At 47.5% G+C, this 19,174-nt stretch overlaps 1 protein-coding gene across 8 annotated transcripts in view; it reads right to left on the bottom strand.

The window, feature by feature from the left end:
- Positions 1–2,307: 2,307 nt before the first annotated feature.
- The window catches only part of PXN (paxillin), a 59,736-nt gene continuing 42,869 nt past the window's right edge, over positions 2,308–19,174 (bottom strand). For all 8 annotated transcript variants that reach the window (XM_053959004.1, XM_053959006.1, XM_053959003.1 and 5 more), the window contains 8 exons: positions 18,149–18,288; positions 17,571–17,772; positions 16,964–17,099; positions 6,850–7,020; positions 6,331–6,504; positions 5,697–5,778; positions 5,198–5,346; positions 2,308–3,228 (listed from right to left, as the gene is read on the bottom strand). In XM_053959004.1, coding sequence (XP_053814979.1) covers positions 2,962–3,228; positions 5,198–5,346; positions 5,697–5,778; positions 6,331–6,504; positions 6,850–7,020; positions 16,964–17,099; positions 17,571–17,772; positions 18,149–18,288 — 1,321 coding nt within the window. In that variant the 3' untranslated portion in view covers positions 2,308–2,961. The remainder of the gene's footprint in view (positions 3,229–5,197; positions 5,347–5,696; positions 5,779–6,330; positions 6,505–6,849; positions 7,021–16,963; positions 17,100–17,570; positions 17,773–18,148; positions 18,289–19,174) is intronic.

Below are 19,174 nucleotides of genomic sequence, written 5' to 3'. Positions count from 1 at the left end.
CCAGCGGAGTTTCCCCCAGCCCAGCCCGGACATGCTGTGAAAGGCCGTCCCCAGGGGTAGCGCCCGGCCCGGGGCGCACACACACACCCCAACAGCGGCTGTGTTACCCCAAAATCGCATCTGCACTGAATGAATTTTGGACGCCCACAGTGGCCGCAGCCACCACCAGGCATTATTTGGCAGAGTAGCATCAGAATAGCCTGACCATGAGCATCAGATGCTCATTATTTGGCATCCCAGCATATCAGACACCAGATGAAGGCAGAAGGTGAGTGTGACATCATCTCGGTTAAGCACTAAGGCCAGAGGAGCCTCCTCTCAGCACCACTCACCCCACACAGCACCCTGCACACAAGTGTGCCACAAGTGTCACTGACAAAGCCTCAGCTAGCAGTGAGGTAGGTTAAAGATTCCCCAGACAGGGAAACTGAGGCACAGGATTACACAGTTTGCAGGTGTCAAAGTGAAAGTGCCAGAAACATCTCACCCCTCTCCAGCATCTGCACACAACAGCTGCGTGTTCCCTCAGCGGCACCAAGGAAGTTGACCATTCCAGCAAGATAAACACAGGCAGCTTAGGAACATCCATTTTAAGTCAAATAGACTTAAAAGATGAAAAGGCGAATGCGCAAGGACTCTTGCCTCAAGAATTTCCCACAGCTGTGCTCAGCCCAGCTGACACAGCTGCAGCGCTCCCACAGCTCCCTCTGGCCTCACACCCACACACTGAGGTTTGTTTGTTGGGGGAAATCTGTGGGACAGTTTCAGTGACCTGAGCAAGGCAGCGCAGCACCGTGATGAGGTTACATGGGACAGTGACCCATGGGTTTCAGGGCTGGTTTCTGACACAGCCACCCCTGGACCCCTACAATGCACCTGCCAAGCTGCAAACACAACTGGATGCCAATGGTGACAGAGCTGCAGCTCCCTGGAGCAGTAATTCCAAACCCCGCTCCCACAGAACGCCACTGGGAATTTCAGCGCAGTACTTCCCTCTCCACAGCACCCTCCAGTCAGAGACCTAAAAGTGCATTACCAAACATGAACTAGGTCTCACAATAACCTCACAAATCCAGCCTAAACTGACCCCATTTTACAGATGGGGAAACTGAGGCACGGTAAGGTTTAGTGACTGGCCCAAAGCTGCACAGCTAGTCAGGAACAGATTCTGTCTCCCAGTTTCTTCTTGTCAGTCACAAGACCTTTCTTCCACAGAAAAAAGGGAGACCCTTCCCCAGTTAACCCTGTTCTGGTTTCAGGCAGCTGAAGAAGAGAAACCAAGGTAAAAGATCTGAACTCCTTCCCCCCTAGCATCATATTAAGACTCACTTTTAACATCCTGGAAGCTGGGCTTTGGGAGAATGGCAGGTGATTCAAATACAGCAGTTTACAGGTTACAATAAAAACCAAAATTATACCTTTAGGTGACCCAGAGGAGGGGAAAAAAACCCCAAAACTCAAATCTATTCACAGTTCACCTGCCTGTGCTAGGGAAAAAAAAATACAAGTCATGTTCCCTTGCCCATAGATTCCAGCCCCTCCCAACCCGCAACAAAAAGGAAATATTGAATGTTAGTTAGGCTTAATAAAGCATTGAGATTACAGATGCAGTAAACCAGCACAACTGGCACACTGCCTAGTACAGCACAGCTTGATATAAAAGTTGCTTTCTTAAAATCACTTCAAAACCAATTTCTGTATAAGAGGATTAAAAGTAAATTAGATATGAATTCAAAATCAGTGTAGAAATCTACAGTTCTTATCAAAGACAGGATACAGTATTCACTTTGATAGTAAAACTCCAAGTGTGTCATGCACACCTGACCCCCAGGACTCGTTATACCAGTAACAGTCAATATAAAAGGTTATTGCTGTAGCATCTCTCAGTAGAACATGTTTAACAAGAGCACAGAAAAAGGAAACACCAAGGGGCTGATAGGTCTCATTAGCAAACTGGAAAAAGAAAGGATATAAATTTAGGGTTTTTTTTTTCCTGGCTTCTTAAACCCTTCCTTCTATTCACTCTTGTGATAGATTCAGGCCCTGATAGATGGGAGAGTTCCAGGCCAGATAAACACACACACATCACACACTCATGACAGGGCTGGATGAAAAAGGCTGCTCTAACCTCTCTGCACCTGTGTTTAAAGAAGGGGTGATGCCTCTTCCTCTCCCAGGAGCAGAAGGTGAGGGGAGCAGATTCCCTGAGCTGGCCTGGGTGCCTATGGAGCTGCCTGGCACGGCATGTCCCCACAGGAGAGCACAACAGTGCTGAGGGATGGTTGGGGCTTACCCCACCTCCTGAGAAAAGGCATTGAGAAAGGGAGTAACAAACTAGGGAAAAAAAGAAAAACACCCCACACAGTAATATCTGGATTCCTCTTAATTAAAAAAAGATTTAAGTGGTATTATCTCCTTACAGTGTAATGGAACTGGAGAGACCCTTGCAAGGTCTTGGCTGCCTGTGCTGATGCTCTAGTCTCAGCAAGTCACACACACCATGTAACTCTGTGAGGAGAGCCAGGGTGGCCTCGCTGTGCAGGCAAAAGCCAGAGAATGAGGTGTCAAAGCAGAGGGTCGTGTTGTCTGCAAGTGTCACCGTTTGCTCAGAGAGCTGACACAGGCTGAAATGTACTGGCAAAGCCTTCTGCTGCCAGGAGGGGGCTGGGAAAATCTCCCTGTTAGAGCCCTCGAGCTAAGCTCAGCTGTCAGTCACACACACAGACACACACACACCGTAATGAGGGATGTCAGCCTCTCTCTTCTGAGACACAGCAAGGGCATTTCCAGTTTAATGGTCCATCTCATCTCTGGATCTACTGCCTCTCCATAGCAGCACTTCCCACCCCCCACCCCCCTCCTCCCCTGCCTGGTAAGGTTCCTAAATCACAGTAATGTTCAGAGAGACAGAACTGCCAAGGGGGTGGCAGAAAGATGCTTGAGCGCCCATCTATAGTGCCTCTAACAGAAGAGCTTGATGAAGCAGTTCTGGCAGTAGGGCTTGTCGTTCTGCTCTTTGAAGGTTCCTTTGTTGAGTTGCTTGAGGCAGAAGGCACAGACAAAGTGTTCTGGGTGGAATTTCTTGCCCATAGCAGTGATGCAGCGTCCTGTGATGGGCTTCTGGCAGCCGGAGCAGAGCGAGCCGCGGCGCTCGTGATAATGCACCTCGCAGTAGGGCTGCCCGTCATGCTCGAAGAAGCTGCCGTTGACAAACGGGGTGAAACATTCCTGCAGCAGGACAAAGCAAAGGGGACAGGTTGTATGAGAAGCTGGGGTCGTGGGGAGGGGGCAGCTCTACAAGCATCCTCTGCTCTATGGCACAGCCCAGCTGTGCTGTGGGCAGGTCAACTGCTGCCTTTCAGCACTGTCCAGTTATCCAGAGCCAAACTCTGTCCATCATGAAGGGTTTCCAAAAAAAAGACTGAGAAATGCACAGATACAGACACAAGCAAGGGAATTAATCAGCTCCTTCGCCCAGCTGGCTTCACTTCAACAAAGAAAATACTATGGACGAGCTAACAGATGTATCCAGCCAGGAAAAAGGAGAACATTCCTGCCCTGAGATGGGAAACACTGCAGCACCTTTCCCTGTTTTTTTTTTTTTTTCCCTCACTCCAGTTTCCCCACAAGGGCAAGCAGAAGAAAGGACCAACACAGACTTTCATGCAGCAGAATCCTGATGAGCATGGGACTGGTTCCAGCTGAGAAAATCAGGCACAATTAATCTTTATGAGTGACCTCTCCAGAATGGCTGGCATTAGGCATGTACACTCTGCAAAAGATTGTCCAGCCTGAAATATTTCCACCAGTTACATATGGGTCACTGCTGGGAGAAACTGTTTGTTCTATAGTGCTAATGCTATTGAATAAATAGATAAGGGGAAGAGGATACACCAGCTATGTGCTAATAAATAAATGTCCAGAGCTGCTCCCTCCCCCCCTCAGCGTCAGGCAGCTGAGGACACTTCACTGCAGAACTTGCAACAGAAGCACCCACTATCCCCACCAGACTGGGGAGACTCCTCTCCTTGTAAAAGTGGGAAACTGAGGCAGCAGAGTAAGGGAGAGAGTTTAGGACACTGCCAGATTTACCAAATATATCAGCAGCAAGACCCAGAGGAGCCAGTTTCCTGAATCCTGGTTTTGCTGTCCTTTTCCCCAGGGAGGACACTGAGTATCACACACAGCTGGCTCCCAGCGTGTGGACAAGAGTCCAGCAAGCAGCATGCAGAGCCATGGGCAGCTAAACACTTGCAGTACCAGGAGAATGCACTTTGCCTGCAGCGAGTCCAAGGCTGCCAATGCTGACAGTTACTTCAGTAGACAGTCTCTTCCTTCAGTCAGCAGAACAGCTGAAAAGATCGCTCTGCTTTTGCAGAAACAGGAAGAGAATCACGTCTTGTGGCCTGAAGAAATCTGTGCTGGCCTCACTAATTCAGGCCGAGCAGGGGGAAAACAGAACTGCCTGATAGAGTCTGAATCTCTACATGAGAAGGCACAGCCCCCCCAGCCCCAGTCAGGCACAGCTTCTGCCTCACTCTGCACACCACTGCAGGAGCCACAGACAGTCCCAACAGGCCAGTGACTGTCTGTTCTGAAGCATCACAACAGGAATCAGCAACTTGTAGTTCTGGCTGCTTGATCTGGTTTCTGCCTTCTCTCCCGCTCTAGGAAACAGTGGCTGATTTGGCTCATCTCTTGGGGACAGTAAGAGTTAATATTTGCAATGCTCTCTGAAAGAGTGCCAAGCATTTAATCTGCAGTACTCCTGTTTATTATGCCTGTTGTATGGAGCCTGCCGCTATTTCACTGACTTGCATGTTTGTCTGAACAAGGTCACTCTCATTAGTTTACATTTTCAGATGGAGCATGGGAGGAATATCATCAAAATCTGATTGCTGAGGCAAGTGCTCAGAGAGAAGCTTAGCTTATAATTATTTGAAGGCCACAGAAAATATCTCTATTTGTGAGCTGCTGCAGAAGCCCATAGTTAAAGCTGGGAACAGAAAGAGCAAAGCAACTCCAAAGTTTAATATAAACAGACAGAGAACAAGAAGACTGCTGGCATATTTTTATGTTGTGGGGCTGGCTGCCCTTCACTACCCCACAGACACCTTACCCCGATATGGGACCAGATGCCTCAGGGTGGAAACAAGAGGGGTCATACAGCAGCAGCAAAGGACCTTGGGTTTCTTACCCGACAGACAAAGCACTCGGGGTGCCACAGGGTGTTCAAGGCAGAGATGTAGTTCTCCAGGATAGCCCGGGCACAGCCTCCACACTTGGGAGCAAACATATCAAAGTAGTCCTTGCGGCAATAGGCTTTGCCATCCTTCTCGTGAAATCCTGCCAGAAGAGAGGAGAGGCAAAGGGATCAGCTCCCCATCTTCACCTGTGGCCAAAAAACCTGTGCAGGGTAACCCATATGGGTAGGATCATCCTTCCTCCTGCTAACATACACAGCAGCTAGAGCTGTTTCTTGTTCTGTTCCCTTCCCATCCCAGCAAAGGCATGTTCTTCCTCCCCAGGGAGAAGCTGTTATTACTGGCACCATCCTTCCCCCATAAACAGCTCCCTTGGAACTCCAGTAGTTCCCCTGTGATGCATCAGGCTGCTCCCCAGAAGCAGCTCTGCCTCACTCCCTCATCTGCAGTTCAGAGGGGAGATTGCTTTCCCCGTGCATAAACCAGCAATACCTTCAGGTCCAAAGAAAGCTCCACACTGAGCACAGAAAAAGTGTTCAGGGTGCCATGTCCTGTCCAAAGCCGTCACCACTTTCTGTTCAGAAGAAAACACAAAGTGCAGGTCATGTAAATGACTTGGAGGTGAGTAAGGGGGTCTGGAGAGAAGAAAGAACACATTAATGCTAGTGCTGACAAGAGGAAGCATTAAAATAGACTGTCCTTTAGAGAGCAGAGTCAATTTGCCCCTGCCGCTGGTTCATTCAGACTTTCCCACTGCACACTTTTTTTTACCCTAAAAGGATCTTAGGCACTGCTTCCTCCCTTACACAGGGCCCCATCCAGTCCCAAGGACCAGCACTGGTGCCTGTTACCACAGGCTGCCAACAACAAAAGCTGAGGAGTCATTACCAGAATGATGGAGCAATGTGGGGCTCTGAAGGAACTTCAGCAAAGGTAAGAGCAACCAACTCCACTCACTAGTGTAAGAATTTGACTGTGCCAAGTTGTTTCCCTTTCAAAGGAAGGACAAAACAACTACAGAAATCCCTAAACAAAACCTTCCACCCAGGATACATGGGAGAAGTGGAATTTTAACACCTAGGCCTGCAGCAATTTGCCATCACTATGACTCCCCCAAGGAACTCACATCAAGGATGGGCCCGTTGCAGTAGTAGCAGCGAGGAGAGAAGAGGTTGTGATAGTCCTTCTCGCAGTAGGGCTGCCCATCCCGTTCAAAGAAGTTCCGAGACCCGATCTCCTCCTGGCAGTGGGTGCAGACGAAGTGCTCAGGGTGCCAGGTTTTCCCCATGGCTGTAACTACCTGTTGGGAAAACAGATTTTGGAGAACAACTCTTATCTCTCCCTCCCCTAGACTACATGACAAGATACCAGCTGGAGGTCAGCAAGAATGACAAGTTCTACTACTCAAGTGAGCCCTGGACTGGGGTAGCATGAAAACTGAATTACCTATCATCTCAGGAGAGGGCAGTCCCTCAGGGGCAGGGTAGAGGTCACTGGAGGAGCTTACAGCGTACCTAGCCAGTGGATAAATAGAGTACTTCAGTTTCTCCAGCATCTCCAGTCTCTCCAGCCTCACGAAACAGCCCTCCCCATTACTCCCAGCTGCAGCCCAAGGTTCAGCAATGAGGCAGCACCTTCAACTCACCTGCCCAGCAATAGGCTTCTTGCAGGCTCCACAGACACCTTTGGCAACTGTAGCTACACCCAGTTTATTCAGATCAGACTGAAGACTTCCCAGCATGGTATCCAGCTGACTGCCAGGCTTGGAGGCTGTGGATGGAGGGGAGCTGCTTCCAGCTTTTCCCTGCGCCATGAACTGCAGGTAAGAGAAAACAAATACTGTAAGGTGAATGCTGCTATGCTTATCAGATAAATGCCTGCTGTTGCTGCCAGTGACTCCCCTGGAGAGACAGACAGCTATGCTCTCTGAAGAAGCTGGTGAGAGCCAGGATCAAGTACACACATGTATTCTGCCCATGCAGAGACATGCAGAGAACTGAGAGTATGTAACAGCAGAGCTGTGAACTGAGAATTTGATTTTCTTTCACTGCACATATAGCAAAAGTCACCAGCACATCCCAGGCACTCAGTACAGTGCTCTCTAAGCCTCTGCCAAAAATCTCCCTTTACTTCATCAGTTCCTAGCCAGCTGACAAAGCAGACGCCATCCAGAGGGACCCTTCTCTTTGACCTCTCTCCATTCCTATGCTCTTGCTCTCAGTTTTCTCTCCTCTCTGATAGAGAAGCTCTTCTCTCCCTCATCTCACCTCCCTTTCAGCTAGAAAATCTTCTCCCTTTGCACCACCGTCTGCACATCTGTTTGCCAAGTCTCTCTCTCACTCTCAGGTGGTTCTCACCCCATGCCTGAGCTAAGCAACTGGAAGCAGGAAGGAAGTAACTCCCTCCCAGCTGGCTGCTGTTTACCTACAGAGAGGGCAGTGCATCCCCTAGGGCCGCTAGGTGTATTGAAATGCACCAGTGGGGGGAAGGGGATTTGGATGATTGTCTCATTTCTGAAACTCACACCACCAGAGCACACATGGCTTGGAAAGGCTTCCCAGAGGAGGGGAGAAATGTTTTACTGAGGTTTGTAACTTATAAACAAAGCGTATGTTCTCCTTGGCCACCACAGCCCCCTTTGCAGACAAACCCCAACAGGGAAATAGAGATTATTTTAGCTGACTTGGCACTGCCACAGCTTTAGGGACATGTAAAGAAGCTTGGTTTAGAGCATGTTTTCTTTTACTAAGGGAGTAAATTAAAACAGCAAAATCTATGCCTAGGAACAGCCCACCAGCCTGCCGCCAACACAGCCAAAGGAGCAGGGATATGCTCCAAGTGCTCCAAGCCTTGGCAGACTCTGCCCTTCTAGCCACGGGAGGAGCTCTATTCCCTGTCCTGCAGCTGCCTGTACTTGCAGTTGACCAGTTTACTCAATGACAAATCCTGGTTTCTGCTCATTCTTATGACATACATGAAATTAGCTGCTTTTACACACACATCCATACACTCCCCAGCCTTGCCTCACATGCAGTGTGACTCCAAATGGATCCTAACACACAGCTTTTCCCCTCCTCTCTCAACTTGCTTCTCCTGGACCAGCAGCACAGAACAGCCCTATCACACCCCAGCATCCTCATTCTAAAACAAACCCTTCACCACACAACACACATTTGCTACCAAAAACTATTTCAGTGACTACCTCCAAAGCACACACACAACTTCAAGGATATTCTCACTGAGAGACACAACAGGTGTTTGGAGACAAAGCCTGTCCAGAGCCCCAGGATAAAGCCCAGGTTTCCTGCATGGTGTAGCAGGAGGAAAAGGGCTGCACTGTGTGGAAAGAGCCACAGCTTCTCTTGCTCTAGCCAGGGGTTATGGCCACACAAGGCAGACACAGATGCCACACACAAGTAATAAATACCATTCAGGGAGAAAGGAGATGAGATGAATTCAACATGTAGCAACAGAGCACTTCCCCCTTGTAGTGACCTGGAGGGACCACACACTCCTGCCAGTCACAGCTGACCCCAGAGCAGGCACAAATACCTGTGCACACCTCCATTTCTAGCTGGCCTGGCCATCCAGCCCTCTTGACAGCTTACAAATGAGCCCGTGCCTGAAAGAGGTTTGTTTCCACCTCCTGTACATAATGCATGCTGTTTGTAAGGGACACTCAGCACATCATCCTCAGGCAAACTGATCATGCAAAGGCTCTTCAAACTCCCACCCTTCACCCATGAGATTTGCCACCACTCAAGTTCAGAAAGGAATTCTATGAGTAGCAAACCATGCAATACAGGATATTATCCACATTAACAGTGCTGGGAGCTCCAGGAGCAGATCCCAGCACACTCATCAACCAGAAGAGTACACACCATGCTGAGGAAACAGAAAGGGGATCCTGCCTTGTCAGGGGTTGTGGGGCCCCAGGGTGCAGGAGCAGCCAACAGACTGGCACTGTGGACTAAGGGAGGAGCAGAGGTCACCTGGAAAGTACAACACGTCAAGATGCAGAGATGTTTCTTGCTCACTGCTTTAGAGCTGCCTGTACACTAACACTGCACTGTACATATATGTTAAGACTCCCCACCACCCTGGAGCTACAGCCCTTCCCTGGCAGGAGATGCAGAACCCAGGTCTTGACCATGCCATCTCCTCCCCCAAATCCACTCGTACAGTGGACATCTGCCTAAAAAGGTAAACATAGGAAGCACTGCTGAGTTGCTCCTTCCATTATGCATGTTCTGCCATCTTTTACTCCCCCCCCACTTCAGAGAGATTGTGGCAGGGATAGCTCCAGGCTGTGTTTCAGAGTTACGTTCTTAATCTCAGAGGGAAATGAGAGTCCCTGCTGCACAAAGTGACTGTCAGGACACACAGGAGCCGCATATCCCAGCAAACTGTTGCACAGGCATGTACAGTGCAGTGCTACAGCTGGGATTAGATTTGTCCATGAGTCCTCCCTCCCATCCAGCAGTTCATACCAGCCTTTACCTGAACACTGTATCTATTGAGCTGTCAAATTACAAGCAGTAGTTGGATTGGAAAATACTGTTAAAAACACAAATCAGAATAGAGAAGCCTGCCTGCATTTCTGGGAGGAAAGCTTCATCTTCAGTCTGACAGCCAACAGAGACAACTGCCTTGGTGCTAGGAGTCCAGGTCTGGGGAGAATAGGAATGTTTGGGATCTTCATTAGGAGGAGTGCCCACAACAGAAACCTCATGATAATCATTATCAGAAGCTTCCCACCGGAAGAGAGGCTGGGGAGCCAAGCTGAAGGAAGAGGAAGAGACTGGACTAGGAGCTGGGGTAGATGACACATGGGAAGGCTGAGGTGGGAGTGAGAGAATAGGTGCAGGGCCAGAGGCAGGAGAAGGAGCAGCGTTAGCAGGGACTATCTTTGCAGCTTCTTTGGAAGGCTGGAGCTGGGAAGAGACTGGAACAGAGATTGTCCTCCTGGGGAGGAGTGGGGATTCTGGAGGAAAAACCACCTAGAAAGACATGGAGGAAGAAGAAAGGTGAATAAATCCAAAGAGGAACCAACAAGCACTTCCTTTAACAGGAAGGCTGGCTGCTACCAGTATGTTTATCTAAGGGGGAAAAGCAGCAAGAAGGAGAAGGGAACTACAAAAGGTGCCGCTCTTTGTAGCTTAAGGAAGAGCACCATCTTATTCATCCCCAGAAAGCCCTGCACAGGTACAGCACTGGACAAAATAAAGCCTGTGTGTCAGGCTTCCCAGTGGGGTTTTAAAAATAATCCCCACATGGACATTTGAGATGTGATAGCAGCAGACTGCATCAACAGATACCATAAGCAGCTCCCTCAGATCCCACTCCAGTTCTTAAACATCCAGAACTAGGAACCTGTGCTGCCTTCCCTTCTCAGACCAGACAAGGGTGAGTAGTTACTTCTTCATTCTGGGTTGTTTAGGATGCTCAGAAACTCAATCTGCACCTCCACACAATGCGATCTGGACAGAGGGACATGCTGGAATTTTCCAGTGCACGTGACCCTGCTTTCTACCTTCTCTACTTGCTGTTCACCACTCTGCTCTTCCCCCCGGGGCCTGGCAGTGACAGTGACCCCCTCTGTCAGCCAGGCGTCCTGGCTTTGCCATTCTTCCTGCTCCTGGTTATCGATGCCCAGTCTGTCCTGAAGCTCCTCAATCAAGCGATCTTGGGACTCAGTCTTGTGGAATATGGCAGGACCTAGTTTACGCCTTGGAGAGAGATCCCGAGACATTGGATGCACATTCGCAGTCTCTTTTGTCCTCTTGATTAAAGATTTAATCTAAATGACAAAAGCAATAGTATCAGCAGAGAAGAGCAAAGTCAGAGCAGGACCCAAGATGCAACAGCACAAACTCAAAGACATTAGTGACAATTGTGAGCAGGAAGAGTGATGGCATTTATTCCACAATGCCAAAATTCCTCTTGGCACAGCCCAGAATGGTGACTCAGTGCAAGGAAAAACCCAGTAAGGATAATCACAGCAGCCAAAAATAACTGTCTAGAAAAGGAAGGGAAAGATTAACCAGTGGGAAGCCAAGATAGGAGGTACAGCATGAGCACTCCACTGAGCATTACAGAAACCTCAGCATCCCAAGGGCACAGAGCTGCGCCTCTGTGTTTGCCCTTGACAGGCACAAGGCTCTTGGTCGGAGATGTCTGGTGCACAAAGTGTACTTCCAGCACAGAAAGGAACACTGACAGCTTCAGTAATGAGACCTAAAATGGTAAGCAGAGCAGAGGAGCTGCCATCCCAATCAGTAGCACAAAACAGTCCTTTCGGCTTTTTGGAGGTCTCTGTGGACTGAGCCTTACCCCAGTTAGGGAATAAAAGTCCACTTCACAAGGAAGTCCCTACAAACTGCCATGTTCTGTGCTGCTGAACCACATGCAGGAGAGACCAGAAGATAAAGCCGGGGGTTGTGAAGCCCTGTGACATGCAGCTGTCAGTGACACTGCTCAGAGCTCGTGCTGTTAGTGGGGTTAGCCCCGGCACACTCACTGCATGCACACCCTGTTAGTGTGCTGGCAGAACAGTCCTGGCTAGGACTTGCCCTACTCCTACATTCACTCAGTGCCTGCCTGGCCTGATGCAGAAATCCTCTCAATGGGTGGTTTGGAGACACATGGCAGATCCCATTCAGCCTTCCCAAGGTTTTCAGGAGATTCTGGAGTGACTGTAGAGCTTCTGAATTGCTCATTTTCTTGGTCTCCTCTGGCCTTGTTCATGTTAGCAGTACCTGCCTTCCTTAGAGTTCTATCTCTGCCCTGTCTCTTCTTGCCCAGATCAGGACAGTGGTACACCTTGGTTTCATGTGGCACTTCAGCTTTTAGCTCCTGTCCTTGCTCCACTACAAAGCCCATCTGGTTTTTAGTGTCCGGGAAGACATCCCACCGATCCAGTGCAACAACAGAAGGTTCATTAACAGAATCCAAAACATTCTCATTCTTTGCATGCACCTCTGGTACATGTGCAGGCAGCTCCAGGGCCCACAGCTCATCTAAAGCTGTTTCCACACTTCTGCCCTGGGAGGAAAGAGCTGAGTTGTCCCTGAGTGCTCCCTGCTGATGCAGCTCCTTGGCTATCTGCCCCTTCTTTGAAATGGGTACACTTGAGATTCTGGGGTCAGTTATCTGCTCCTTCTTCTCAGTCTCTTTTGCCACGTCATACCCTAAGCCCCGTGCCTCCACATTAGCAGATCTACAGAGAAGCTCCACACTGGAAGCTGGCACAGCCTGGGAAGCATTTTTGGAAGAGTCAGGCTTCCTGTTCAGCTGAACTAAGCTGGCAGAAGCCACTTGCTCCCCACGAGTAGCATAACCAGAGGAGCTCCGTGGTGGGGGCACAGGGACAGTTTGTGCTAAATGGGGCACAGGTGGAGGGGCAGCAGGATGCTCTGACAAAGGCAGAACTGTGGTGTCACTCCCTTCCTCAATGCAGGTGTCTGCTGAGGGGACAGATGTTGGCACTGTTGAGACCCCACTGTGACTTGCAGAAGGGTGTTTGGAATGGGACAGCACTGTTAAACTGTGAGGAGCGTTGCTGAAGTCTGCATTTGCTGAACTGAGAACCGGTTCTAGGGAAGATTCAGAAATCAGAGACATAGTGGAACTAGTCTGCAAAAGAAGAGATAGAAGGAATAAGGAGAGAAAAAGATAATGACAGAGATAAGGAGAAGGAAAAAAAGACACAGAATTAAGCATTATAAGTATCATGACTTCCAAATCAAAAAGCCATGTTGACCCAAATCCTTACTTCCAAGAGTAAGGAAGAAAAATGAGACACAAAAGAGCAGAACCAGTATGACACTGTACTGATCTTCATGAGTTCTACAGCCACTGCGATCCTTTTCCTGGGCCCTCCTCCTCAGTGACAGCTCAGTGTTCACCTACAGCTGTGATGGGGGCATGGCACAGCCACTGCCACTGCTGGGAAGCCAGCTCCAAACCCAGGAGTGTCTTGACTGTGAATAAAGGTCACATAAATTTACTCACAGTCAGACATGTAAATTTCATATTCAAAAGCTGCAAAAAATTCAATCAATGACTAGAACAAAGCATGACATTTTCTTCTTGATACACTTAATAAAATGCTCCAGTTGGCTGAGTTCATGGCAGTGAAAACAAAGCTTCAGGGCATTCACAGCAGGAGCAGATGACATGGGCTTTGTTCTATTCACATCACTAATCTCACCTTGGAAGTGACACACACCGAATCTATACGAGCCTGTCAGTCATTCCAGGCCCTTGTGAGCATTGCTTAGGTGGCAGATTAGCATCTTCCCCTTAGGCCAAAGACTCCACATTGACATTGTAATAAAATCAGTATTAATTTTGATCCAAAAAACATTCCAAGAAGAGCAACTAATACATAGGTTTTGGTTTTCCTTGACTTACGGGATCTTTTGAAAACAAAAGATCATAGGTCCTTCTGTGTGGTGGTTCCTGACTAAACTCTAGGAGACTAAGTAGTACTACTCCTTTTTCTTAGAAAGGGAGACAGAACAGCAACTTGGACAAGCTCACACAGCAGGTCCACCTAAGACCAAGACTGTGCCTTCTCAGTTTTAAAAATGTACCCACAAAGGACTTCCAAATCCAAGAGCTATCAAGACCTGCTCTGACTGACTCTTAGTCATATTTTCCAGAGAAGCCTAAAAAAACCAGATGCTTATGCTCTGAGTGGAAGGGCACATAACTTCGTAAGCCCCATGTATGCTACCTCTCAGTCTCCACTTACCTTTCTGAGATACTTATAATGAAAAAAACTATATAATTAACAGAACAATCACAAAACCTGTCAGTAAATGGAATAATAATAACCTTCAGCTGACCTGAGCTCCTGCCATGCTGAGGGGCCAGGAGCTGGCACACATGCACAAGCTTGCAAAGTCACACCAGTAGTGCTACAAGGAGACTGTTCTCAGAAAGGAAAGAGCAATAAAGAGACCAAATTTCTTTACAGATTGTTCTTCCCTTCGAGTAGCACAGCCAGCCTACTGTGACCACAGTCACAGCTGAGAGAAAAATGACTAGCAAGTATATTAAAATGAGGGAATTTCCCAACAGTGCCCTCTCCCTGAATTTTGCCTAAGCTGGGTACACCTGTAAACGTAACCTGGTTTGATGCTGTGCTTCACATTTGGTTTCCAGACTTCCTAAAATGAAGTCAGTAATTTTCAAGGCAAGAGTAACGTTTTGCTCAAATGTGATTATTTTCAACATACTGAAATCATACTAATTCCAAAATAAGAGCAACGGGTGAGCACTCAACAGTAACAGAACAGTTAACTACAAGCATTCAGCTATGCAGTAAGCAGGCATCACATTACACAGAAATGGCAGAGGGTAAAAAAACAAGTGCATTAAGTAATCTCAGTGCCTGATGACTGATTAACCAGATAACCAAAATCAAATGGATTCTGCAAGCAAAAAGAAGGGGCAACAAATTAGGGTGACAAAATATAATAAAGGGGTAATGTATCATCACCTTTTACTCGGGGGTACAAGGCAAATCAAGCACCAGTGCCCTCCACTCCTCCCATCCTCATCTACTGCAACTTCTATCAATTCCAACTCATTACACATCATATTTGGGTTTTTGATCCTATATCCTGCAGTCACACACAGGTCTGATGCTCAAACAGCAGCCTTTCATATTCCACCTTTGCAAGAACTCTCCTTGTCTCCCTTATATTCTGACACTAGTACAGACTAGAATACATTTTACAGGCAAGTTAACACCCCCAGCTAGCACAATCAGAAGAGGTAAAACCAAATAAAAAGGACCAAAGGGAAAATGAAGCAACCTGGAGGACAGGAAAAAAGGAAAGTAACTTAAGAACTCTGACATTAACTTTGTTAATGACACCATTAACAAAAGGGAAATTATCACAGAAGCCATGTTCCTTGTGCTCCAGGAAGAATGTTTAGGCACAGATGAGCTCAATGCTTCACAAAAATACAATGCTGTGCTTAATAAAGCCCAATTCTTAACATCTTGCTGCATTTCAATTTGGTCTCTGAGATCAACTGAAAACTAAGCCAGGAAGGCAGGTGGTATTAGCCACAGCAGCTCATCTCTGTCACGCAGGTTTTAGTGGAGATTCTAAAGCTTCTCATAGTACTGGAACACCCACAGTTAAAAATGTCCACTCCCTGTATCTTGCCAAAGAAACCTGAGCTGGGCAAGGTCATTCTCAGTTGCAGAGAGCTCACCTGGGAGCAAAGGCTGGGCCACACCCTGAGCTAGTTGCCTGATAAAAGCAACAGGGGCACAAGGCCATAGAGCTCAGCTCCCACAGCACATGGAAGGAGCAGGGCACAGAATGCCAGAAGCACAAGTGGAAACTCTCTCCAGCTTCACAACACTGCAGTGTTTCAACCAGGCTGAACAGACCTTGTGGCTATCCTGCACCACACCGTAGGACCTCAGAAGGAGAAAAAAGACAACACTAAGGTGTCAATATTTGCAATTGACTAAACACACACTATAATAAACCTAGAGAAAACACTGAGGAACTCCAAGAGTCTCACCGATTTAGGTGCATGTGCCAGGAATGGCAGACTGAATTCCATTCCAGCAAGCACAAGGCAAGTGAAGCTTCTCAGAACAGTGCTAGGGTCTGAACTCACACACTTGTCACAACTCTGGGTATTGTACTGACCTCCATGGGACCCACCAAGCACAGTAAGAGCAGCAAACAGCAAAAGTTGTCACGACAAGTTCTGCACCTCTCCTCACAAAACATTGCTTAGCTCTGGCTGCCCCACCTAACGTCATCTAGGAGGGGATGGAGTTCAGCACAGACAGGAAATCTCAAGCATCCAGCAGAATCTTCCATATAGGGATAAAACAGAGTTAGGAACTGATTTAGGATTAGAAAGCAGATAGGAATGTAAAAAAGGCAGACCTAACAAAGAGATTATCCAGTATATTTGCTTTCTCCACCTCTCAGAAGAAATCCAAGTCAATAATTCAGTAAAACTATAAGCAAAGCAGCTGAAAGTAGGAAGTGAGAAAGTATTTTTCATTTTGCTATGTGTATGGGTAAATGAAATCTCATGAAAACAACCTCCACAGTTCATCATCTAGTGCAGGAATGGTAACACGCCCACATAAATAAAGAAAAAGTTTTTAAAGTACATATGCCGACACTGAATAGTATTTGCCATCCTTTGCCCCCACAAGAAGCTGAAATTTAATCCCATGTTGAAGTGAATGGGAGATTTTGTTTTAAGATAAAACCTTTGAAATCTCCTTCTGTCTTATGTAAATGCCCGGAATATCCATCCTCCTCAGGGAAAGCGCATCAGGGTAAAAACACACTCCAGAGAGGAGCCATCCCACAGAACAGAAGGGCCTGGTCTCTGTCAGTAAGCAGAGTGGTGTCCCATGCCTCTCTCCTTCTCATTAAGTTGTAGCACAGCAAAATAATTCACTCTGTACCAAGCAGTAACAAAGCTCATTATCTCTGGCAAACAGACAAACTGCAGAACTGAAGGAAAAACAGATCCCAGAACTGCCTTACCCTGCCAGTGATAAGAATTTATAGCAGTCAAGGATACCCACAGCCCCACTCAGAAAGCACAAATACACCACAGGAAGTTTATCAGAGCAAATGTGAGACGTAAAGGAGGCATTCTGGACACCAACCAAGGTCAGCAAATGTGGTTAACAGGCAAGAGAGACTGGGGTGGATAGGGACAAGATGAAGCATTAAGCTGTCATGACAGGGTACCTTGAAGTCAGAGAGGGATGCCATCAGCTCATCCAGTTCTCGTGTAGCTGAAGAAGCAGAAATTCGGGTCTGCTGCTGACTGGCAGTGACACGCTGGGGGCTGCTCACCTCACCCTGGCTCACAGTGATTGCAGGCCTGGCCAGGGGGAAAAAATAAAATAAAATTTTAGAAAGAGTGTGTTTAAACATGGGAGAGCATTCCTAGACTCAAAGTCCCACTGTTCCCCCAAGTAAGCAGAGCATGAGGAGTTTCACCAGCACAGCCCAACCTGGCCCAGCTTCCCCAGCATGCGCAGACCCTGCCTCACGTGTGCACACACATCCCATCCACTAAGAAACAGAGGATGCCTGCACATTCTTTTTGTCAGACAGGGGTATTTGTGGTCAGCTCTAAATCTGAGCTTGAACAGCCTACCTCTAATGCATGATTTAGGCATTTTTCCATCCAGAAGTAGATTACAAAGCACCAGCACCACCTGACTTGTGACCCTGTAGACAAAACCCATCTTCCATCCATCTCCTGCAGCAGCTGCCCCTACACTACAGTCACCCTTCCCCTAGGAGCCCATCCCACCTCACCCAAGCCTGCAACCACCACATTACTCACACTGGACTTGGCACGGAGCTCTCCAGCTCATCCAGCAGGCTCTCCACACTGGGACGCACATCTTCAATCCCACGTGCACCATTTCGCTTTGGCTTTTCTTTTGTTGGGGGTGCAGCCTTCCCTCCCCCTGAGCTGCTGTTCTCTGGGACAACATAGTGAGGGCCAGCCACACTGGGCAGTGACGGGCTTCTGCCAGCCTCATCTGAAGAAAGGGGAGCAGAAAAGAGCCATTCAGAGCCCCATTCCACACATACACATATGCTAATCACAGGCAAATACAAAACATCGTCCAGAAATGTTGTGGAACATCCATCTTCGAGGATATTAAAAACTTAACAGTGCAAGGGGCTGAGCAACCTAAACTAACTTCAAAACTTTAGTTAGAAGCAGTTTTGAAGTTGGCCTTGCTTTGAGCAGAGTGCTGCAGCTCAAACCTCAACAGATCCCACCCTCACTAAATGAATCTTTGATTAAGGGCTGGAGGGGTCTCCCTCACTAAGGATGTTGAAAAGAAAAAGCAAGCTACAATTCTGAGAATCAAATTATCCACTCATACCAAATGTCCTCCTATTCCTTACCTGCTGTGAAGCCACTGGCAGGAGTATGTTGAACAGCATTCAGTTCCAGAAGGAGTCTGTCCAATTCTGAGAGGTTGCTGCCCAGAGAGGAGCTGGTCATTGTGGGAGATGGTTCCGCAGACTTCTGCTTGTTTGGAAAACTGAAGATAAAAGGGAAATGTGAAACTTCTTTTATCAAGATACAGCAGAGGGATGGAGGGAAAATCCTTAGGTTCCCAAACTTTACACATGTGCTGTGGTCTTTCAGGCTGATGCTTTTAGCTCCGGGGCTAAAGAAGACACATGCTTTGTGACATGACTAAACACAGCCACTGCTATTCTTGTAAATCACAAAAATAGCATTGATGGACAAGGCCTCTGATTTTAGGAGTACATGCTGCCCAGCCCTGTAGGAAAGAGTTAACTGTCTGTAGATCCAAAATGCACAGAACAGCAGCAGAACCATTAGCTCACGTATGGGAAAATGACTTTTTTCTGCTGACACCACACCAAGCAGCAACATCCTCCTCCCTGAGCAAGGGAATGCAGGGCTAGCACAGACTGGAGACAGAGGCAAAGCACAAGCCTCAGGTTAGCAGCAGAAACAGAGAAGCAGTAGGATATGTCATTGCCTCTTGCAGCACTCAAGGTCTCCCCAAGTCCTCACACCTTTAATTTGGGGAACTCTAATCAATTCATAAGAAGGTAACTTGGTATTATTTTCTACTGTGTTAAATACACATGTATGTATAAAGCACTGGCTGTAATTACTGCTAGCCTTATATGGCTGATATTATTTACCACACAGAATTGCAAACTGTTCCAAAGCAGAACTTCACATCAATGCAGTGATTTTTATAGCAGTTACACTGTAGTAACAGTCTTTACATTGTCAATGGCAGGAACTTTTTTTTCTCCTGGTTTTACAAATGAAGAAATAACTTTTAATGCTCTAGATGTTCTTATTTTATCAAAAAGATATTTTCCAAATCCAAAATGGGAACCTCTGCCTTGTGCACAGGACCACGTTATGCTCAAAAAGTTAGT

The sequence above is a fragment of the Vidua chalybeata genome, chromosome 18, assembly GCF_026979565.1.
Source record: "Vidua chalybeata isolate OUT-0048 chromosome 18, bVidCha1 merged haplotype, whole genome shotgun sequence".
NCBI classification, from domain to species: Eukaryota; Metazoa; Chordata; class Aves; order Passeriformes; family Viduidae; genus Vidua; species Vidua chalybeata.
This window is presented reverse-complemented; position numbering and strand designations above follow the sequence as displayed.